This window comes from Tamandua tetradactyla, chromosome 10 (assembly GCF_023851605.1).
Source record: "Tamandua tetradactyla isolate mTamTet1 chromosome 10, mTamTet1.pri, whole genome shotgun sequence".
In the NCBI taxonomy this organism is placed as follows: domain Eukaryota; kingdom Metazoa; phylum Chordata; class Mammalia; order Pilosa; family Myrmecophagidae; genus Tamandua; species Tamandua tetradactyla.
This window is the reverse complement of record NC_135336.1, coordinates 72,005,398-72,030,000: the sequence shown is the minus strand read 5'-3', so window position 1 is coordinate 72,030,000 and position 24,603 is coordinate 72,005,398. Positions and strand designations below refer to the sequence as shown.

General features: G+C 33.7%; 1 protein-coding gene across 2 annotated transcripts in view; it reads left to right on the top strand.

Moving 5' to 3' along the window:
- The window catches only part of SAMSN1 (SAM domain, SH3 domain and nuclear localization signals 1), a 122,547-nt gene that overhangs the window by 62,853 nt on the left and 35,091 nt on the right, over positions 1-24,603 (top strand). The window contains exon 1 of one of the 2 annotated variants that reach the window (XM_077118724.1): positions 4,871-5,046. The exons of the other annotated variant lie outside the window; for it this stretch is intronic. Within the exon in view, the coding sequence (XP_076974839.1) occupies positions 4,990-5,046 (57 nt within the window). The 5' untranslated portion in view covers positions 4,871-4,989. Of the gene's footprint in view, positions 1-4,870; positions 5,047-24,603 lie in introns of those variants that run through there. 2 annotated transcript variants of the gene reach the window in all.

The following is a 24,603-nucleotide window of genomic DNA, read 5'->3' as shown; positions in this document are numbered from 1 at the left end:
TGGATACAGCCAACATGGTCATATTTAAGCCCATGAAATGTCTTCACAACAACAGCTGGCCAGTGCTTGTCTGACCAGACAATTGGGCACCACCACCTGGCCAAGTTGACACATGAACCTGAGCATCACATCACACATTCAAACATCTTGTAATACAGGGATGTGACATAAGAAGTTCCTTATCTCTTTTGAGAAAGCGCCTGCCTGTATGATTATTTAGATTCACCACTCATTTTAGATAATTTGTCTTTTTCATTGGTTTCAATTCTCTATTTCTTCTACAACTCAGTTAATGAGATCACGTTATGCATTAGTTCTTAAGAAATTCAAAATAAGAATTCAAAATAAGGCCCCCTCCAAGAAGCTTTCCAGTGCATTCAGTCCTGATCAGCAACTCTCATGTCTCAGAAGTATGATTTTTCTAACACACTGATAGTGGATACATCTTTGGGGATACACTCTAATTACCCACTGGGGTAATGAATTAATTTATAATGAGTAATAACAGTTGCTGGGTCTAAGTACGTGACATTCACATTAAACAATGCAGTCCTCTTCCATAGACAAATCAACACAAAGAGTCAAATCATCATTAGTATGTTTCTCTAAGAGCTTAGAATCAAAACAAAAGGAAGTAATGAGATGAATCCACTCATTTCTGAAATCCACCTAAAATTGTCTGATGTATTTATCACCACAAGATGTATTATATTGTCAGGAGAATTAAGATATTCAAAGTTCCCTGAGACTCCCTCTTCCTCGAACTCATCAGCTAATTGTATACTACCAATATTTGCCTCTGTTGCTCTCCTTCATCTATTGAGGCAAAGTATGTTAAGATTCTTCTCCCATTTTTCTAGTCATTTAGAAGTTGTTTGGGCATCACTGCCTTCACTGTTAGTGCACTTATGAGAACTCTGCAATGAGACTGAGACATATTACAAGGAGAAATTAATAAGAGAAATGTTAATTTCTCATGCAGACTTGATTCAGATTCTTGGAAGAAAAATAATCCTGTGATAGATACGCTTAATTCCAAGTCATGTTGGGATAAACAAATTTCAAGCACTACCATCATCCTTCCATTCCTCATTAGTAGAATCAGAATTTTATTTTCCCTCAATCTTCTCCTCAATATTTGAGTTCATCACTCCCCTGGAGCAGTACCCTGGCAAAGCAGAAAAGTGACTGTAAAGGGCTATTCAATTTCTAGGATATTAGAAGGTATTGCAAGTGCTTGTGGAAGGGAGTGAATCACATAGAAAATGATTAGTAGGTTGAGACTCCGGAGATAGTGATAAAACAGGTAAATTACTTCAGAGACCAAGAAATGTAGAAGATCAGCAGGGAAGCCCCGCACCTCCCACCTTACCATACAATGAGAATATCCATCCTGTCGTTCTACCTTAGCCAGCAGAACCTCTGTTCTCAGTCTAAACACGTAAATATATTTTCCCACTATATGGTAAGAGGGAGCAAGACAACTAAAGGAGGGTACAGCATCCAATTCCCCTTGTGATTCTATATCACTTTTAAGCCACAATCTGAATTCTTGAGAACAGAATTGCATAGAACATCACCAGAGCCCAATGTATATTTGCTTTAGGGAATCTTGAATAAAGATAGAATTTATATGAAAAGTGTAAAATTCTCACTTGAAACAATTCATAAGCATGCAGGAACACAATACCCCATTGGTGTTCTTTCTATAAATTTCTCTTCCCCATACTGTGGAGAGAAACCTGGCTGGCAAGGCCAGAAAGAAGAAACTATCATTGTTAAGATGCTTTCATGATTGAATCCTTTTCTTTAACATACATGATTAAATTTACTAGATCTGAATGAAATATGAAATATTCTTTTTCTATAAGATGATTATTCTACCTTACATTGAATTTCGATTTCAGAGTTGGACACTATGATGACAATCTTATGTCCCTCAATTTCAAGTTCTTATGAGACATCTCTCATATTGCCTCCCCCTAGTACACATTTAAGGGACAGTCAGGAGTAGTTTAGATTATAGTTAAGAAAATGGCTCTTATCCGTTGTCCCAGCAATACATGGAGCCATGAGCTTTACTGTGACTAAGTCCACATATTAGAGAAGATGTAAATAAAAAGGCAGTGTATGGATCCTTGGCACATTCTAAAAGGTTTGGTCTTTAAAAGACCCTCCCTCTATTGAACACATAAAAAAGTCTCATAATAAAGTGTAGCGCAAGATTAATCCACAAATTACTGTCTAATTTTATTTTTGCTGTTCAACCTCCTCTAGCGTAAGCCAATTTATGGCAGAAAGTAAAGAGATATAGGTGGAGGTCATCAGGGCATGAAAATATCAGAATGTCTTTTTCCCATGAAGACTGAACTGTTTTCAAAACTACTTTACTAACTTCTATGATTTGAATTTCTTAACTCATATTTTAGCAATATACTATTTGTTGAATTGTTGCATAAAACAACCCTTTTATACTTCACCTTACTGTCTCATAAAATACACCTCAATACCTCTCATTGGGTTGCAATTTCTTTAAAATTGTGACTCACCATTTGTGACGCAGAAATCATAACCAATATATATATATGCCACAAGTTCCCAACCATTTCAGACTGAGTTACAAGGCCATTTAGGTAATGTGTGAAAACAAAGTACTGAGACTTTGCTCTTTTGCAATATCCCTGTTTCAGAACATCTCTTAAGCAACACGTGGCCTAGTGGTTTAATCATGATAGGGAGTTAAGTGTGCTCAATATGATTTTCTATTGCAGCCCTGTTCTGTCTACCTCTGACTTTTGAACTTGCTGAATCACTATGGGTCATTTCTTAAATATTTCAGTGTCACCACAATTCCATTCAAAAGTAAATGATTGTTAAAAAACACTCACCACCTTGTCACCTAAGATTTTTGGAGGATCAAGTGGTTTAACATGGTTAGACCTCACATGACATATCACATCTGTCTTTTAATTTAGAGAAACTATTTTTATTGAGTGAAAGAGAACACTAGAAAATTGCCTGTTTCATTTATAATTTTGATGGAAACTATTCTAGTTTTATTTGCATTTTTAATATTTCTGATAGTGTTAATGGTGATAAAATGCCTAGGTGAGATTTTATACCAACTGCTTAAGCATAATACTTTTATAACCTCATCCAGTCCAATTACAGTCACCATGAATACAAGTATTATTTATTCTTTATTTATGATTGTAGAAATATAATACAGTGCAAATATCACTTAAACAGAACAGTTTGAAATCTCATCCTTCTTTAGGATGTACAAACGTCTTTTTCTTATAAAATATTACTTAAATGATAAGTGACATAAGTCATTTTCCTGATATTTTTCTTTATCTCCTTCCCACCCGCAAAAATCTCAAAATGATGTAGTGTCCAAGAATTATTATTCCTAATTTATTGTTTGAACCTCACAATTGAAGAGATAGGAGTTCAGAGGTAATAAATGGTGTGGTTAAGAAATATTTATTTTCATGATATTCAGTTTCTGAAGAGATGAAACAAATTTTGATTCAATCACTATCTTATCTTAGTCAATATAGAAAGTTTCAGAGAAGATACACTTCTAGGGAATCACCCAACCTCAGAGTCCTCAAGTTTTCAAGCATTATTGTGTCATTAATTTGGAAATATCAGTCCACTAATTTTTTAAAATATAATTCTGCTTTAATGTCTGATGAAAGAAGAATATTAGCCATAGCATCGACTAGTATATTCCTCTGATTCTATTAAAACTTTTATTTTAGTCAAAATGCTAATGTGTTGTCAAACTGAGTGCCTAGTACACAAAAGATATCCATTTAATATTTGTTAAATGAACTAGTAAAAGTTCAACACTGGAATTAGGCATCAGGTATGAGGGGCTTAGAGGTATGAGGGAAGACTGAGAAATAGAATCAGCTGGTTTGCTTATTAGGAATATGGCACCACTGCTTTTCAATCCAGGGCTTTTATATGTGGAAATCTAGGGTTATTTCCTTAATAAGCCTGTTTCAATAGAACTAGAGAATTTAAGGTATTCTGGGAGTCTCCCTTTGGTAAATCCCCTAGAAAGATAGATCTTATTGCTTTTACTTTCTGGATATGTTGATCTTTGAAATACTATAACATTTTTAAAAGCTTTACTTTAATGAGCAGAGTCTTTTAAAGTCATAGTAGCTCTCTTCCAGTTCTACTAAATCGAGAATGTGGATACTTCCTTTGAAGGTATCACTGATCACCTGGATGATCTCTGAAAGAGTAGTTATCACTACTTCTTTTACTGTACATACAATCTAACATTTGCCTTTTTAATCATACTCAGATATTTCAGTACAGTTGATTGTGTTCATAATGGTAATGATGGACATGTTTTGATAATGAATGGTTGTGATGGTATTACTTAATTTTTAAAGTACATACATACATGCTTTAAATAGGATTAGTATTGTTTAAATTTTAGCTTATTTAATATTCTAACAGTTTACTTAAAAATGTAATATTTACTACTAGAATATTCTCTCATTTTTTTGCTTTTTATAATACTAAAAAGCTCCCATCTAAAGGTTGATTTCAATTATTGGCTTGGACACATTCTTCCCTGTACCAATAGAAACTGTTGTAGATTTTTAATTTCTATATAAACTGAAAAGGAGTTTTGTTTTGAAATCTTTTATGATAACTGCAGGCATGTTGTGGCATAGGTTTGGGAATCTACCTCATTGAATTCTCATAGACTATATAGCAGGGACAGGACAACAAAGAGTTACCAAAGAGTTACAGTAAAAAAAAAAAAAAAAAAAAAAAAAAAAAAAAAAACCTTACCCCTGTAGATGTTGAAGTCATATCCTGACCAAAGGAGGAAGTGGCAGGTCACTGGGCTGACACTTATCTGATGCTGTACATCACAGAAGGCGCACTGCTAAATGTACTCAGTCGTTTCTGGGCCAGCAGACAGTGTGCTCAATCTGAGAATAGTCCAAATTAAAAATGCTGAAGAGAAAACCATCCAATGCTTCAGAGAAGGAGAAACATCAAAAACCAAAGGTAAGGAACTTTCATACATAGTCAGACAAAACAAAGCCATTTCATACAACAGCTGTGTGTGTGTGTGTTTGTGTGTGCACGCACATTATTCTTATTGTCATTCATTAACCAGCTCAATAGTTGAATGCCTTGTCGCAAATACGTAAAATATGAATTGTAAAATTAGATGTTAAATAACGCCTAGCAATTATTGTTTCTGGAATTTTGTCTTATAGTGCATGTTGATCATTTACACTTGTAACTGAGGTTTGAGTTCTGATCATCAATTTCATTAACTTTTAATGTATATGAAGTTATTAGCGTCTATCAGTTTACTGAATGCATTTTATCTCTTAAGAGCTTAGTTCTTCATAATGAGCAAGTTTATAAAATGAAGATATTTGGTTAAAATATGATTCATTATTGAAAGTTAAAATATGATAGCTTGTCGAAGAGAGGTATTTGACCTACTGTCTAATGTCATAAATGAGAGAGGGCTGGGTTGTGTTTTGGGAAGCATCAAAACCTCATAAATTGGAAGATTTGTCAAATTGGTTCTATGTAGAACATTATTATCTGCCTTGTCTTGGCAATAATTACCACTTAAAAAAATAGGACATGGGATAGCAAAGATAATATCTATCAGAATTCTAAATTAGATTCATTGATAACATGAATCTAACATGTACATGAAGTACATTGGTAACATGAAAAAATGATCTATGAAGTTCCAGGTGTCAGATAATTTCTACAATACTTATAAATGTCTTGCATTTTTTAGGTGATATAATTTGCAATCTACTTTGAATGGAAAAATCCTCGAGTCCAGATGTCTTTTTAAATGATTGATTTAATATCTATTATTGTTCTTCATTTGCTTGGCACTTCTTCTGAGAGTAATTGGAAATTGATTATGGCCTTTTGAATTTACATGGTATTGAACAATATTTTGCAAATCATTGGATATTAAGTTACCACAGTTTCTATGAAGGGAACTGAAAATAAATTATTTACAGTATCAGTTATTTTATACCTCAAATTTTACAAAAGATATATAAGCATCTTTAGTTAAGAATATACTAGATAACATATTAATACTAATATGGTGACTTCTGTTCTTTTCTCTAATATAATAAGTATATAAGATATTTCCCAAGGGACACACAAATGTTTTCAAAAAGAGTCACTTACATTTCCGTTTAAGGTTAATTTTGTATACAATTTACTTGATTTATTTAAAGGAACATTTCTTGACTTGAAACTAGAGGTTTGGGGAAGACCACAAGGTTAATATGAAGTAGTGTTTTTTTTTCAAGGTATTTAAAATATAAAGTTGGTGCATTTCATAAGGACTGCACTATGTATTGAGTTATTATCATATTCATGTCACTGAATATTCATGTCACTGAACTGTCTTCAAAATGATACTTTAGTCTATAACCATTTGGCTTAATAGTGGAACTATTGTAATAAAAACGGGGTATTGTTCATTTTATTGACTCTTCCCAATTCATAAAATTAAAAATATATTTGATAAAATTTACATCTAAGAACAAGATATATCACAGAAAATAGTCACACTGGAAAAATATTAACTCTTGTAAATGATTTCCCATCTTCTTACAGTAGATGGTTTCATTCTACATTAATTTTAAGAGATGTACATGTATCTAAGTGTGCTTTTCATTCATTCCAAATCAACTGTATCTTTTCCTTTTAATATGATAGTAATACTTTTTAAATTATAGTAATATCTCAGAAACTACTCCTCTTTAATCCACATTTATGTTATTGGGTACTTTTCTATTGTAGAAAAAATCATGAAAGACTGCATTGTTTTACAGGAAAAGAGTATATCTATAAGAGATCTGTAAAAGATAGATCTTATGACGATCTCTACAAGTAAGTCACTCGTAGAGTGAGGAGTTCTAGTCCCTTCTTTTACCAGAAGAGAACACTGAGCAGTGTCTTGAAAGGCAGAATAGAACCATCAAAGAAATCAGTCTGAAATACAGGTATTCATTGTCTATGCTGATTAACTACATATCAGACAATAGCTCACATCTCCTGACCCAGAAACATACTATTTGCACTCTTCCAAGATTTCTAAGAGAGAGTTCTTTGTTTTGCTTTTTAAATCATACATGCTAAAATAGACAAAGAACAGCAAAATTAAAAATGAGGGAAATATTATTTGACTGATCATGCAGTTGATATTAACTCCCAGGGTGTATATTTTAGGTGACCTGATTCAAATGCTGAATGCATAGTATACCTAATGTAATAAAATTGTTAATTTTGAAAGGACATCAACGGAGAAGTGTTTGGTTACTAGCATTTTCAAATAGGTCCTACAGCTGTGAAAGGACGGAAATATTTGTGAATATAAACTATAGTAATAGAATATATGAGTTCTATATATAAAATAATTTAATAACTTTTTAAATTTGCAAGATTTGTCAATAAATATGTCTATGAATCCAAAAGAATAGTAAATGAAAACACATGTGAAAAATGTTTTATCATTAAGTAGTTTTATCATTGCCATCTATAGTTTTGTCATTAAATTGTCCTCTTTACACTCTTTATTCCTCTGTTTCTCTATTTTTGGTATGGGTTCAGTCCTTCTATAACTCAGAAATGAAACCAATACTATTCAAATTTATGGTAAGAGATTCATAGGATAGGTTGAGAGGAAGGGATCAGAGATATTCCATTAGGGAAACTGAAAAAGTCTTGAAGTTATTACAAAAAGAAAACACTACCTGTACTGGAATGTTAATAAACTCTAACAAATTTAATTTGTCTCACAACTCTCTGGAGTATAGATAAATTATCAATTAAGAAAGAAATTTCATGGATAATGATTAAGTATTCTTCTACATTTTGATATGTCCATCAAAAATAGTCTTGCTTAACACTAATGCCCACTACTGATAATGATTTTTAAAACTTTTAAACATATTTCAGACTCAGATTTGGTCAAATGTGGTATTATTAAATTCTATAAATGTTTCCATTATGGAACGTAATATATTCCCTTGTATTTTTTCCCAGCTAAAATATTTTGCTTGTTTTTTTCTATTCCATATTTATTGTGAGTTTATTACATGTCAATTGTTAGGATAAAAATTTATCTTAACAATAACAATTGACTGAAGTGGCACTGTTTCTCATTTGAACAATAACTTATTTAATGTTTGCAACAACTCTTTGAAAGAAGCCCTCTTATTTGTCTTCATTTCACAGATGAGGAAGCTAAGGCATAGAGATGCTTAATTAATCTGAGCAAAGACATATAGAGGATTCATTAAACTGTGTGATGTGAAATACATTTATCAAATTCCAGTACTTACCGTCTTAATTTTCATATTACCGCTATAAGCAATGAGACTATGAGATGTTACATCTATTTGTATCTTAATTCTAGTTAAATTTGAGGAAAACCAGGGAGACCATATCTTTAAGAACAAAGGAATCCTAGCCTTAGTAAATTGGAAAGGGATTTCCACCTTTCCTGTCTTTAACAAAATGCAGAAAATCATCTTCAACTCCTTCCTGGAGTCGACCCAGCTTCAATATCTAACAATTGTAAAACAACAACAAAAATTTCTTAATATTCAAATGGTCAAATTGTTTAAAAGAAATCATGACTTAATACATGGGTAAATATAAACACGTATCTCCCTTCTACACCTAGCATACACTCTTAATAAATATTTATAAAATGAACTTTTTTGAAAAGTTCAAGTAGAAATACTCATCAATACCATGTAATTTCCTTATTTTTGCTATCAAGTCTGTTAGTGTGCATGTAAGGCTGTGTGTGTGTGTGTATGTGTGTGTGTAAATACAACTAGAATTCATTTTTAAGCTTTATATTAAGGGCCACAATATAACAAATTTTGTGCAAGAATTATTTTTTTACATGACAATAGCCCTTTGTTCCAGAGTAGGGAATAAGGTAGAAACTTTGAAAATTAAAAAGAAATAGATTCTACAAATGAAACTTGGTAACTGTAATTAGAACAATTTGGCCTTTACTTGGCAGAGATTAATGGTCTTTGTTAATGAATTTTAACTGAGGTTTTTCTTTCAATAAAGGAGATTCAACTATCACTGTTATTTTAAAGGAAAACTTTGGGATAATGGCAGTTCTGGAAATAGATTTTTTTTTAACCATTCTTTTAATCTAAAGAACATACTAAATGAGACACCATTAAGTGTCACAGATGCTAATTTTTACTAGCAATGACTGAAGTGGCATTGTTTCCCATTTGCATTTGATCCTAGCAATGATGAGAGGTGATGAGTTGATGATGAGCTGTTTTCACTGCACTGTCCGCTGTGCAAATTTATGCTCCTAGACAAGGATGACACATAGTTGTGGCATTAAAGAGCTTTCTTCATTGCTTTTTGTAATAGTACTGTTAAAATACATTTAACTCTTGTCTAACTCTGTAAAATAAAAGGAAGAGGAGTTTACCTGTTCTGGTGCTTGCTTTAGGACAGGCACTTACATAGAGGTTTATGTCCATTATTTTATTTAATCTTCCCCAAATGAGGTAAGAATTTTTTTCTAATTTACAGGAAAAAAATAGACTCACAAATATTAAATGCTTTACCCAAGGTATCGTAGCTTGTAAAGTATGGATTTGTAATCCTATGGGCAAATTTTCTGCTTCAAAGTCTGTGGCCCTGCCTCCCTCATCACTACCTGTTGCTTCTTTATCTGGTGTATAATTTTCAGCCTTAATTTAGATGAGTTTAGTTGAATGCTTTGGTTTTTCAAACAAAGTTTACAAGCTGAATAAGCATATTATATACAATGTAGTTAATAATATGGATTCCTATTTTTTAAGATTTTGTTTAAAAAAGGTAGGGATAAATGTTTAGTTTTACTTTGGCTATTGCAAAAAATACTCTCAAAAGATTCTCTTCTTTATGGACTTAGTATTTATGTCATTTTTTTAAAAATATTTACTGTAAATTATAATGCAACCTAAAGCCAAATAAGACAAGCTGGAGAGAACAGGGACTAGACCATATTGGAGGTTATCATAAGGGTCGTCAAGATTAAGTTGAATGTTCTCCAAGATCTTGCCATTCAGTGTGGCCCACAGACTAGCTAAGTCAGCATTCCCTAGGAACTTGTTAGAATTGAAATTCTTTGGCCCACCCCAGACCTATAAATCAGAGTCTTCATAGTAACACTATAACCAGAAGCTCCTGAGCACTTTCAAATTTGTAAACGATGTTCTATATCGGTGGTTATAAATCTGGGTTGCACATTTGAATCACTTCAGAGCTTTAAAAAGTACTCATGATTCAGTTTTTTTCCCCAAATATTCTGATTTAACTCATAGAAAGTGTGCCTGCGCACCAAGATTTTTTTAAAGTTGCCCAATGTGGAGGCATTTTTCTACCGATCTTATCAAGAGAGTTAAAAATTAACTCATTAATCAATTCATTCATCCCTCAACTCAGTGTTCACCTGGACAAGACACGTTACAGCAAAGAACAAAACAAACAAAAATCCTTGCCCTCATAGGACTTACATTTTCCTGGGGATGATAGAAAATAAACAAGATAAATAAATTAATTATATAGTATACTAAGGAGTGATAAGTGCTAAGAAGAAAAAACAAAAGCAGGGAAGGGGATATGAATTCTGATAGGCAAGGAAAACCTTGGTGTGAATGAGATATATGAGAAAGGACAAGAAGGAAATGAAGAACCTGGCCATGTGATTGCAGGCAGAGGGGATAAAAGTGCAAAAGTCCTGAGATGGGGAATTTCCCTAGCATTTTGAAGAAACACTGGAGCAAAGAACACAAGAGAAAGTGCCACTAGAAAGAGAAAGCTCATTGAGGGCCTTCTAAGTCATTATAAGAATTTTGGCTAAATTTGAAGGATTTTGAGAATGATTGTATATTTTGCCTTTTGCATTTCCAATACACTGAAAGAAGTAAGAGAGGAAGGAGGGTTTTGGAGGCTATTACAAACACTAGGTTAGAGATGATGGTGGTTTGGACATTGGCAGGGTGCATATTGAGAAGATGTGAATTTTGGATCTACTTATATATGTTGTGTCCATTTGAATACATATAGGAAACTTGGAGCATGCACTCTGAAGATGGCAAGCAGAAAGTTACCACTGCCCTACACTGTTCTTACTTCTAGCTCATGCTCCATCCCAAGGAGAAATGTCACCATTCCGCTGCTCACATTTACCATGGCTTGTAAATCCTTGCTGCCCAGAAATGCACTTCAAAACTGGTGTGTCACTTTCCCAAGATTTCTTCCCCTTCCTTCAAAATCTGATTATTCTATTAGATTCGATTTTAATTACTAGGGCACTTTAAGAGATGAGATGAATTAATAATTTGCTCATTTCATTTCACCCATGTTTAACTGATTAAACAACTTAAATGATTTTAGCCCTGACAACTTCTTTCCAATCAAAGCACTAAGTCATTTGAGCATTCTCATTTTATTGGGTATAAATCTATAATCATTTGGTCATGAGCAAATACCTTAAAGTTTGGGGCCAAATAGATTTGCTATACTTGAAAAAAATACAGCGCCTGGATGATACACAGAAAGTTCAGATGAAATGGTCAGGAGAAATGGTGGAGGTGTAGCCTCTGCTTTCTTTCTAAATTTGGATATTTTATCTTATAGGAAGAGTATCAAGTCATTGCCTTGACTACCAATGTACTAGATTTGTTAAAAAATCAATTTAATGAAACACTTATCTCTTTTAATCTTTCCCTGCCTTGCTTTGGAGATAAATGGCTTCATTATCGCTGTAGAATTTTTTTTTAACATATATAATGGAATCAAGTCCATACTCTACGTATCTAAGTTTCCAAATTTAGCATTTCAAAACGGACACATTTCTCTTCTTTTCTAGTGTTAAGGACTTAGGTGAACTTTTAGAAAGAAGACATTCATAATTAGCTTCTTACTAGAGGACAAAAATGTTCCCCATTAAGAATTGATTAAAGAGAATAGGAGAGGTTTTTAAGCTGTCTCTAGTGGTAGATGAAGTGATTCTTGTATAGATAGATAGAACCATTTGTCATCACAGCTGGTTAAGTCGCCTTTCTCCCCTTATATGAGCAGTTCTGGACATTTTCACCTAGTCCATAGGCCTTACTATTTGGACATGAGGATTTTCAGTTGCTTTCTTCCCTCCAAATACCCTACATCCCTCTCCACTTGCAGCTGGCTAGGGTCCTCATGCAGCAACCCCACATTTGACCTGTACTTCTCACTTCTCTTTTACCTATACTTGCCAGTATTTTTCCTTGCTCTTCTTTTCTTTCTCCTATCCAAACTTCACTTCTGTGATTCCCCACTAGGCCTCTATTAGGAATTATTTGAAAAATAACAAATTTAAAACATCTGTTCTACCCCCTTGACCAGTGGCTTTTTAGCTACATATTAGAATCATCTGGGGTTTTTTTTACAAACATACCTATCTGTGGGCCCCACCACTCTTTAATCTGACTTGGTCTAGTGGGGCCCCATGTTCATGATCCTCTAACCACTCTCATGTTTTTCTGACTGTGCTTCCCTTACTCCAGAATCCCTTTGCTCACTTTCCCCAACTCATAAGTTCATATCCATCCTTCAATACTTGCTGGAATGTCACTCTCTCAAGAAAGCCTTCATCAGTGAGCCAAGTCAATCTATTATGGAATAGTCTGGCAGAGCATTTGGGGTCATACACTAAAATCATAGGCCTGGCTTTGAAGTCCTATTTTGATATTTCCTGAACAGTGGACTTTGAGCAGTTTATTAAAACCCTTTTGAGCCTCAATGTGCTTGTCTGAAGAAGGGGATGTGTTAAAGGGGATATCTCAAAGAGTTGATGTGACAATTAAGTTAAATACTATATGTAAATTCCCTAGCCCATAGTGTTTGGTTATTAATGTCTCTGTCCTTTCTATTTTCCTAGTTTTTTTTTTTCTGTACATCTATTCTTAATCTTACCACAGTTTATTTCAATATGTCCTCACAATCTGATTCACCATCAGGAACAGAGATTGTGTAATTCATGCTTTTATCCCTGGAATTTTTTGCTGGGGAACAAGGGAGATCAAACCCAGTTTCTCTGACTTTCAGATTACATGTACTTTCTACTATACTTTGGCTACTACCAAAATAATTTATGGCATAGAAAATACTGATGATTTCTCAATATATGTGCAATGATTGTTGAATGACTAATGGGTAATATTAGTCATCTAAAGAAGTAACTACTCCAGGATATGGTTTGTAAATGGGCTGCTGATGAAGATCTGAGAAACTTCCACATCAAAATAAAGTAAATTTTCTTAGAATCATAATTTACTGAAACAAACCAATAATCAAACTTCGTATTATAATCTGTCTGAGGAAAAAAATGGCTAGTAAAAGGGTGTCATTTTGCAAGGAGCCTAGAAAGGGATAAGAAGAGCAGAAATTTACTGCTGTGTCTACAGAACAATCTAGAAAACTAGAAGCAAATATTCCATTCTGCTCTGCAAACTTGTTCACGTAGGTGAAATGTTTGCTTCAGGCTACTATAATTACTTCATGTATAGCTTTAGCCCTTGCTGTCATCCAATTCACTTCACATGACTCTACTACAATAATCAAACAAACTCCTAGCAATGACCCAGTGTCCTATGTAATGTTTCTTCCAGGCAATTCTTTGATCATCTAAAAAGAACGTTCATTCTCTCTGGCAGTTGAATTGCACATAGTATATCAATAATTGGTATTACCATTCTTGCTATCTTATCAGTTTGGTTTAGGAAATAATTTTTGAAAGCTTGAAACATAAAGTTTCTCTACCTATAAAGATGAAGGCCTGATATTGGAAGTGGATTCCTGACCAAGGTACTAGCTTCCGAGAAGGACTGACCTGGGTTGCCAGCTGGCCTCACTTCCAGATACCTTTTCTCTGCATAAAATGTAAAAAAGACAACTAAATTGTGAGGTTTATTTTATATAGATATTTTAAATAATTTTCATTCCTAGGATAAGATTCAAAGCAGATTTGATTTGTATCAAATTATATTTTATAACACAATGAAATGGAATTAGTCTGGATATTTGGTAACAAACAGCAAATTGAAATTTTCAGGGTTTTTTACTGGATATTTTATATAGCAACAGATAGGTATCTTTGTTTTTTAATTAAGAAAAAGTAATAAAATATTTAATTGAATATGTAGACTTTAAATTCTTATGAGTATACTTTCTTGGGACATTTTAAATTATTATACAGCCATTATCACTTTTTATTTGTTGTTGTTTGTCTGATTTGCTTAAGTTAGGCCATCTAAAAGTTTCAAATAACTCACTTTTCCATTTTAAAGCAGCCATTATCAATGAAATAAATATTGATATGTTTAAAACTATAATTTCTTCAGAGATAAATAATTTGACATTATAGTATAGTTAAAGGAATTACAATTACCTGAGTTTATTTCTACCACTACTGTTATATTTCAACCCCACTATTAACTGCATATATAATTTAATATAGATTGAAATATCCATATAGCCAAATCCAAATGAAGCTGAAAATTCTCTTCCAAATGTCCTAACTTACTATTACAGCAGAACCTTATTTTACATGACCATTCTAAGATCTTTGCCTAAGTTGAAAAGGGCATAAAATAGCAAAACTATTTAATAAGTATTTCTTGTACAAATATACCTACCAGACATTTTTAAAAACATTCTAGCAACAATAAGTAAATAAAATTAATCATAGAAATTATTTTAAAAATATTAATTCTCTCTCTCTGCCCTTATTCTGTTCTATTGCCAATCGCATATACCTGAATTCGCGTGTTGAGTTTGCGTAAAGCAAGGTCCTACTGTATTTTTTTCCTACCCATTCTTTCCTTGTTGGAGATTGCACACCATATATTCGCCCCACATAAACATGTCTGTTCTTACTAAGAAAAAATGTTTAAATTCCTAAGACCAGTGGCAGCGGGTGCCGCCTGAGATGGGAATGTTTATAAGCTTTATGATATTAACGGCAGCACTCAACCTCAGGTGGCATAAAGCATGCAAAAGAGAACTTTCTGTCAGTTTTATTATTTCTAAAAAGGTTCCCCTTGAAGCAGAAGAGTGACCTTGCTCTGCTCAGCTGACATATGCCTCTGGATTAATGGTCGAGCTCTGCTGGAGGGAAGCTCACAGAAACATTACAACTCCAGAAGCCGGGCTGGTGATGACCATTAATCAGGGGGACCCAAATCATGCATCAACCACACGCATTTAAAAGTAGTAAAAATGACTTAAAAAAAAAAAACTTTTTTGAGAATTAGCTTCCTGTTTGTCATTACTTGTGTTCAAGGAGATCATCGTAGGACTGAAACAACCCTTGGGGAAGACCTTTAGAGAGGTTATTATGTACCCAGAGGCCAGGTGAATGCAGAGGACATTTAAAGCTAATGGAGGTAACAGAGAGTTTTTGTTCCAGAGAATTGGATGGGGAAGTTTATTAAATTTGTTCTATTTTCCCAACTTAATTCTCTCACCTTAATTTAATCATGTTATCAATGCAATGAGTACGGAATACTGGCCTCTTTCATGATAATTTTATTTTAAAAATCTGAGTAATTGGATTTAGTGCTGTTCATTTGCCTGGTAAATCTGTTAGGAAATTTTTAAGACCCTTAAAGTTTGAGACAACCTACTTGACTATTAAATGTGCTTAAAAGTTTCTTGATGAGCTTTAAAAGTACTGTAATCCTTCCATCAACTGTCAAGTTGCTAATGAAAATTTTCCAAGATTTTTCTCTCTCTGATAATTGAGAAGAAAATAAGGCTTAAAATTAAGCCCGGAGAAATATGATTCAGTTTAATTTAGCTGATAACACTAAGTCACTCTTGTTTTGTTCTCCCCCTAATCCTTTTGATGGTAAAAAAGGGGGGTGCAAGGGTAGTTTAGTAGTAGAATTATCACCTGCCATGCGGGAGACTCAGGTTCAGTTCCAGGACCATGCACTTTCCCAAAAAACAAACAAGCAAAATAAACCAATAAAGCAAACAAAGAAAAATTCAACAAATGGTGCTGCAATAACAGGATATTCACATGGGAAAATAATAAAATGTGACCCCATCACACAGCATGCAAAAAAAAAATTAAATAGTTTTTCTTTTAGGTTTCTAATAGTTTGTTATTTAGAGTAATGACACTTTATATAAGGCATATGATATAATTTTATTAATAGTAGAATACGCAGAGTAATTCAGGGTTGTATTAAGGAAGCCAGAATAAAACTGATATTTAATATTGCAGTTGAAAAGTAAGCCTGCTGTGATCAGTACTTCAAAATTATTATTCTCCTAAATAATAGCTGTCTTCTCTTAGCATGCTTCAGTATTCTCTTCTATTAACTGTATCTTTACACAGGAGGTCAAACTATGTTTTTTTGCTTGTTTGGTTGGTTTTTTTTACACAGGGAGGCACCAGGAATCGAACCCGGGTCTCCAGCATGGTAGGTGAGAACTCTGCCACTGAGCCACTGTTGCCCACCCCAAATAGCCAATTTTGATAGTATCACAGTTAAATACTATTTAATACTTGATCGTAAATAGAAAAAATACACAAACAACAAAAAGTAAATTTCTAAATTCATGGGAAGAGGAAATGGATTTTTTTTATTTGGAAATTTGAATCATCCATCCTTGGTACCAACTTCTCTGTATCAAGGTAGCTAGAAAATAAAACTAGTAATGAGAAACTTGCTCAAGGAAATTGCTTATCTTAGATTATGAATGACAGATGCATGAAATATATGTTATTTCTAATTTATCTTTCTACCACCTACCCCCAAAACACACAATATCTCCTGTAACCCTGGTGAACACTGTTATCATTCTCTGTTTAACTCTATTTCTAAAAGTGATTTCAGAACCATTTTAATAAGGTTTCCACAAAGGTTTTAACAAACTCTCCATGCAAGGATTGAACACTTCTTGCCAATTCTGGTTTTAAGGGATAGTCTATCCAGACAATGGAACAGCCTAGCAAAACATTCTGATATTGGATATGCTGCACTTTTCTAGTGACCAAAACGGTCATATTCAGTAGAGACAGCATCTCTTTCTCTTCCTTGAAGAATTTGGGAGACAGATTTTTGTCATCTAGTGCTCCTTTTTACATACAGGGTGTGGTCCACCAAAATTTATCACCATTTTAGCCATCACCATTTTGGATATGGCAAATTATAAAGAGTCCATCAGCCAACAACTATATAATATCTTAGGGTAAATAATTTTTGAAGATAGTTGATCAAATTTTATTGATTTCAGCTAATTTTACTTTGAACATATGTGATCATTTTAATGTATCCCTTTTGAAACTGATTATAAATTATATGGGTATAGATATATATAGCCCAAATTCATTCACACAGTCAGTACAAATAAGTATTTGTAAGGACTGAATATAAATTTCCAAGTTGGCATCCACTGTACGTTATTAACTTCATGTATTTTGCATGTAAATCTGCCTTTAGGAATTGCTTCTATTTCTGTGCTCCCTTCATTTGAGCATGCCTTTATTTAGCTCTTATGTTTTGAAGCAATTTGGTTGATGGCACAAATAAAGTATAAATCACTCAACGATATATTCCTATCTTATTCAACCAGACAGTCCTTACCCAAACTAAAAAGTTTAGCCATAGAAGGAGCATAGATTATTTATGTTGAATTGCATAATGTGAAACTGTATGGTTTTTTGTGTTTTTTTTTGCTTGAGCAGGCACTGGGAATCGAACCCAGGTCTCAGGCATGGCAGGTGAGAACTCTGCCTGCTGAGCCACAGTCGTACCACCCAAAGCTATATGGTTTTTGATTAAGCGTAATTTCATTGGCTATACATGATTAAGTAAAATAATTGGCTTTTTATTTTAACTATGAAATGTATAGTTTCCAACAAAATCTGAAGAGTAATGTAGGATGTACCATCTGCTGTGGTTTTCCCAAGTCTAACAACTGTAGGGTGTTTTTTATTCCATAAGTGCTATCACTCTTGAGAGCAGGGGCAATCGATGTGTCCCAAAATGTTGAGGGGCGGTGGGACTAGCTCCTCCTCCTGCAGAATGGGGTGGATTGGATCGAAGAGCGGAGGAAAGTCATTCCTTGAAAGGAGAACAACATAAGCAATAGCTTGAAGACATAAATGAATTTGTCCACAGTAGCTAAAAGGCATTCTGGGCTAGAACTCAGGGTCAGTGTCAGGAGTTTGGCTTAGTCATATTGATTGAACTGGGGAGTCTTGAATGTGCACCATGCTGAGTTTGTACTTTCTTTTTTTGTTTTTTAATAAGGAAGAGCTACTTATACTCTATGAGCTTCTGTTTTCCTCATCTGTAAATTGGAGAAATTAATAAGTAACACAGAGGGAGACTCTGTTGATTTAATGAAATAAGTGTAGATAAAGAACTTGGCATGGAACTTGGCTCATAGCAAGCCTTTAGTAACCATCATAACAATGCAGGGCAAGCTTTACATTTTGAAAAGAATTAAATGACGATTACTGCTACTTTAGAAAGATTAGTCTAGTAGTTATTTATGTTAGATGTTTGGAGGGGCAAGAGATAAGGGCCAAAGAAGCTGAAAGTTGTTGCACTGGCCTAGGATTGGGGTTATAAATACATCGTTGGTAAAGAGAAAATGTAAAAACAAATGCCTACAACAGAGTTTTGGGGAAAGAATTGAGCAGATGTGTGGTTAAGTGAGTGTACCTGTGTGGTACATTATGTTGTATTATGTGTTCAAATTCACCAAAGAGAGCAGTGAAGAAATCCAGGTTTGCAATAGTGCAGTGGATAAGCTGGAGGGCTCAGGAAGCAAGGCCAAAGCAGATTCTCAGAGGCAGTAGGACATAAGAAAAGAGACATTTGTTGGCATGCCTACCATTCAGCCTAAAGACAGTGGTTAGAAGATAAAGGGGGGAGGTCCTGGAGAAATTCCTGAAGTTTTCAAGGAACAGGTGGTGTGGTGAAAGAATTCCAGAAGGATCAAGAAGGACTAGTTAGTGTACTTGTTGATGGGTTCAGTAGTTAGGAGAAAGAGAAAGAGCAAAGAAAGAGGAATTGTGAAATAAAACAACATTGTAGGAGTGAATGGGCCAAGCAGAGGTTTATGATAGGAAAAGCAAGAGGCATCCCTGATCACAGCCACATTTTAGAAGCTTCTAAGTTCTTTTCAGGTCCATGTAAGAATAGCCAAATCTAAGTGACTGAATCTTGCCAAAATGCTTACAGAACCTTGACTGAACATTTACTTAAAAAAAAGATATTTAAGGAACATTAAAACACTATTATAGATAAACATACTAACTACTTTCAAACAAATAGGATATAATTTCTATTCTATTCCTAAAAGTGGAGTATGACTTACAGTATATAGATCCAATGTAAATAATGAGAGATGGCTACAGAACATACAGAGGTGCATTAGAGATTGTTAAATACTAGATTCTTACTCATTTAACTTGTTTTGAGTTAACATATTTAATAGTATGATATGAGTATTGGTTTTTACAGATTATGAATTGTCTGCCTTGATTTCTTTCTTTCTCTTTTTGTTTAGTTTCTTTCCCTTGGGTAATCTTTGAGGCAGTATTCATTTACAGAAAACATTTCTAGAGGCACATCAACTTCTGAAAGTAGAACTTGAGCATGGAAATTATGACAACTTTAAAACACTATGGTGTGGTCAGAATTTTCACTTCCTTTAGATTTTTTTTCAGTTGATAGAAAAGATACTGAACCAGAGATTGGGGAGACTAGTTTTTTTTTTTTTTAAACAGTATAGTGGAGTCAGAATTTTTACTTCCTTAACATCTTTTTCAGTTGGTAGAAAAGATACCGAACCAAAGAGAGTGGGGAGACTAGTTTTTTCCTAAGATTCCAGATGTACCTGAAAAATATTTAAAGTTATTCATGTATGTTTGAGCATTGCATAGCCTTTACCCAAGGTTAAAATGTTAGCATTGAAAGAAATGTATAACAAGTCTGGTTGTCTCTTAACTTCAGCCCTCTCTGACACTGCACAACAGTCTTCCACTGACACCACACGATATTGTAATTATTTAACCCTTAGGCAATCCTAACAGATTTTATTAAGTAAGTTAAATTTGTTTCACACTCTTTAAAAGATCCCAGCACCTGAATTAGAACAGTTAAATCCTCGAATGCCTGTGGATTAAGCCTGAAATTAAGAATTTTAGTATTATAGAGTACACTTATAGGGGTCCTCTGTAATAAAATTCTGATCTTCAAGAGCAGATTGCTAACTCTCTGTGCAGTACTTAAAAGATGTGAGAACTTGTTGGCAGAGTGTGTGTAATTTTTAATTTTTTGGCGTATTTCAAAACACTGTGGATGTTTGACTCAGATATGCAAATGGTTTTTGTGAAGTAGACTATGAAACTTTTCCACCAGTGCCTTACTCAAATATTAAATCATGCTGGAGATGAAATTTTGTGTGAAGCCCCCAAAAGTTCGTGCTGGTTAAGAAATGAAAATAAAGGCCAAGTTCTGTTTTGCTTTGTTGGTTTTTGCTTGGGCTTTTTTTTTTTTCTTTTTTGGGGAAGATGTGAATTTACGGTCAATTATGCATTAAAACGTAGGATTCCCTGGGCGGGTGATGGTAGCTCAGTGGCAGAATCCTTGCCTGCCATGCCAGATCCCCAGGTTTGATTCCTGGAGGCTGCCCATGCCAAAAAAACAGGATTCCCTTTTATAAATTCTGGTTGTAATCAAAAAGTCCATTCACATTTCTAAAGATAGATCCTCTAATTCGACTTCATGTTGTTCTAGGGAGCTGTTCCATTATAGTTTCTACCAAGCTAACTTGGCCACACTATCCAGTTTCTCAGATGACATCTTTCTTTAAAAAAAAAAAAAGACAGGATCAAAAGTGTAATAGAATGGCACAATGGAGAACATCTCAAGGTGGAAAATTGAGGGAAAAAGAATGTTTTTGCTACTTTTGGACTATAAGGCTTTGCTTACTGAAGAGCAGATGATTTCTAAGAACACTGACAACTTTATATCAATTAATATTCAGTAACAATTACAATTGTTATGCAAAACTAGAGAAGAAATGTGACTAATAAAAGTGAAACCTCTTAAGTTCCTTTATATTACCATTTTTTTGCGTGTGTGTACGTATACACATACACAAATATGTGACACAGATATGAAACACTCACCCCAACCTGAACTTATTCAGTTCTATTTTTGTAGATGCCTAATAGGCTAGGTTTAAGAAGGTAATCTGCAGTATATGATCTATAACAGATACTATTTAAAAAGGCAATGCAATCACATACTTTATATCAAAACAAGCTGTACTAAAATTGATTTAGTAAACAAAACTTTGTTTTCCCCTAAATAAATGTGCTATTTAAGCAACTATGATGTTTAAAAAATATTTTTTGACTTTGTTATTAGAGAAGTTGTAGGTTTACAGAAAAATTATGTATCAAATACAGAGTTCACAAATACCACCCTATTATTAATGCCTTGTATTAGTTTGTTACAATTTATGAAAGAATATTTTTATAATGGTACTATAAACTCTAGTCCATTGTTTACAACAGAGTTCATTGTTTGTGTTGTATAGTCCTATGGCTTTGATTTCTTTTTGTAAAATTGCTATTCTGGCAACATACACACAACCTAAAATTTCCCCCTTTTAATTACATTCAAATATAATATAGCACTGTTAATTAAATTCATAATGTTGTGCTACTATCATAATCATCTATTAACAAAACTTTTCCATCAACCCAAATGGCAACTCTGTACAATTTAAGCATTAGCTCCCCATTCCTTACCTTCATCATGACCCCTGGTAACCTACATCCTAGTTTCTGAATCCATGAATTTGCTTATTCTTATTATTTTATACCAGTGAGATCATAGAGTATGTATCCTTCGGTATTAGGCTTATTTTATTCAACATGATTTTTTCAAGGTTCATCCATGCTGTCACATATACCAAACTACTGACTTCTTTCCTTTTTGCAACTGGATAATATTCCATTGTATGTATATACCACATTTTATTTATCCATTCATCAATTTATGGACACTTGGGTAGCTTCCATCTTTTAGCAATTTTAAATAATGCTACTATGAACATCAGTGTGAAGATACCTGTTTGAGTTCCTGCTTTCAAATCTTTGGAGTACATCCTTAGAAGTAGGCTGCTGAGTCAAATGGCAATTCTATGTTGAACTTTTAGAGGAACCACCAAGCTGTCTTCCACAGTGGCTGCACCCTCTCACATTCCTACCAACAATGAATTGGTAGTTCCTATTTCTCTGTATCCTCCTCAACAGCTGCAATTTTCCGTTTAGTAGCCAGTCTATTAGGTGTGAAATGGTATCTCGTTGTGGTTTTGATTTGCATTTCCCTATTGCTAATGATATTATAAAGATATAATGATATCTTTCATGTGTTTTTTGACCATTCATATATCTTCTTTTGAGAAATGTCTATTCGAGTTTCTTGCCCAATTTTTTATTTGGGTTGTCTGTCTTTTTATTGTTGAGTTATCAGATATCCTTATAGATTCTAGATTTTAAACCATCTTTAGATATGTGATTTCCAAATATGTTCTTGACTAGGTTGTATTTTTAACTTTTATGATAAAGTCCTCTGATGCACAAAAGTTTCTAATTTTGATGAGGTTCCATTTATCTATTTTTTCTTTTGTTATGTGTGCTTCGGTTGTAAACTAAAAAACTATTTCCTGACATAAGATCCTGAAGGTGATTCACTGTTTTCTTCTATGAATTTTTTTAGTTCTGGTTCTTATATTTAGGTCATTGATTGCGCTGGAGTTGATTTTTGTATGTGATATGTGGTAGCAGTCCACCTTCATTCTTTTGTAGATGAACATCCCGTTTTTCCAGATCTATTCATTGAAGAGAAAATTCTTTCTCCATTGAGTGGACTTGGTGCCCTTATCAAAAATAAAATTGGCCAAAAATGTGACGGTTGATTTCTAAATGCACAATTCAATTCTATTGGTCTATATGTCTGTCCTTGTGCCATACCCATGCTGTTTCAATTACTATGGCTTTGCAATATGTTTTAAAATTGAGAAGTCTAAGTGTACAACTTCATTTGCCTTTTTCAAGATCACTTTGAATATTTGGGGCGCCATACATTTCCATATAAATTTGATGACTGACTTTTCCATTTCCACAAAGAAGGCTGTTGGAATTTTGATTAGATTATATTGAATCTGTAAATTACTTTGGGAAGAATTGACATCTTAACTATAGGTTAGCCTTTCAGTCCATGAATGCATCATGTCCTTCCATCTATTTAAGTCTTTGATTTCTTTTAGCAATGTTCTGAAGTTTTCTCTATACAATACTTACATCCTTGGTCAGATTCATTCCTAGATATTTGATTCCTTTAGTCGCTATTGTAAATGGAATTTTCTCTTGATATCATCTTCTTATAGTTAATTGCTTATGTGTAGAAACACTACTGATTTTTACTTTGCTGAATTTGTATATTAGTGTATTATTTCCAGATTTGTTGTGGATTCACAGGATTTTCAAATGTAAATACAACCATGTGATCTGCAAATAGGAAGAGTTTTACTATTTCTTACTGTCCAATCCAGATGCCTTTTATTTCTTTTCTTTCTTTTTTTTTCTTAATTGTCCAAGCTAAAACTTCCAGTGCAATATTGAATAACAGTAGTGATGGTGGCCATCCTTGTCTTGTTCCTGATCTTAGAGGGAAAGATTTCAGTTTTTTAAACCCATTAGCTGTGGGTTTTCATGGGTGCCCTCAATTACATTCATGAAGTTTCCTTCTCTTTCTGGTTTTCTAAGTGTTTTTATCAAGAAGAGTTGCTGAATTTTGTCAAATGCCTTTTCTGCATCAGTTGATATGATCGTGTGTTGTTTTTTTTTTTTTCCTTTTTTCTACTAATGTGATATATTACATTTAGGAATTTTCTTCTATCAAACAACTCTTGCATTCCTAGGATAAATCCCACTTGATCATGGCATAGGATTCTTTTGATGGTTTTGGCTCCTGAGTTATTTTGACATGGCCCCTGTAGTATTTTATGTTAGACTCATCTTGTACATTTTCTTTCCCTGCCCTCCAAGCAAGCCTGGTTCCTTTGAGTAGAAAACACATTTAGGGTCCATTATCTGGTCACTAGGAGGGCCATATTCTGGATAGGTCGTTGATCTATGTCTTTTCATTGAAAAGGAACAGCTAAGAATTCCACAAGAAAAAATATATCATAAGCTCTCATTGATGTTTTAATTGAGATTTAGGATTACAGAGTTTGACTCATAGCCTTTGATTTTATATCTGCTTTGCCTTTTTCATGTACTGAGCATCTTGGCTCAAAATTACATTAGCATCATTACTTATTTGTATTATCTTTCAACATATACATTTTCACATGCCAATATTTTTAATAGCAATATACTTACTTAAAACAAGATTCAGTTTGTCATTATTTTATTCCTTGGAGTATATCCCTCTACTCATTGACAGT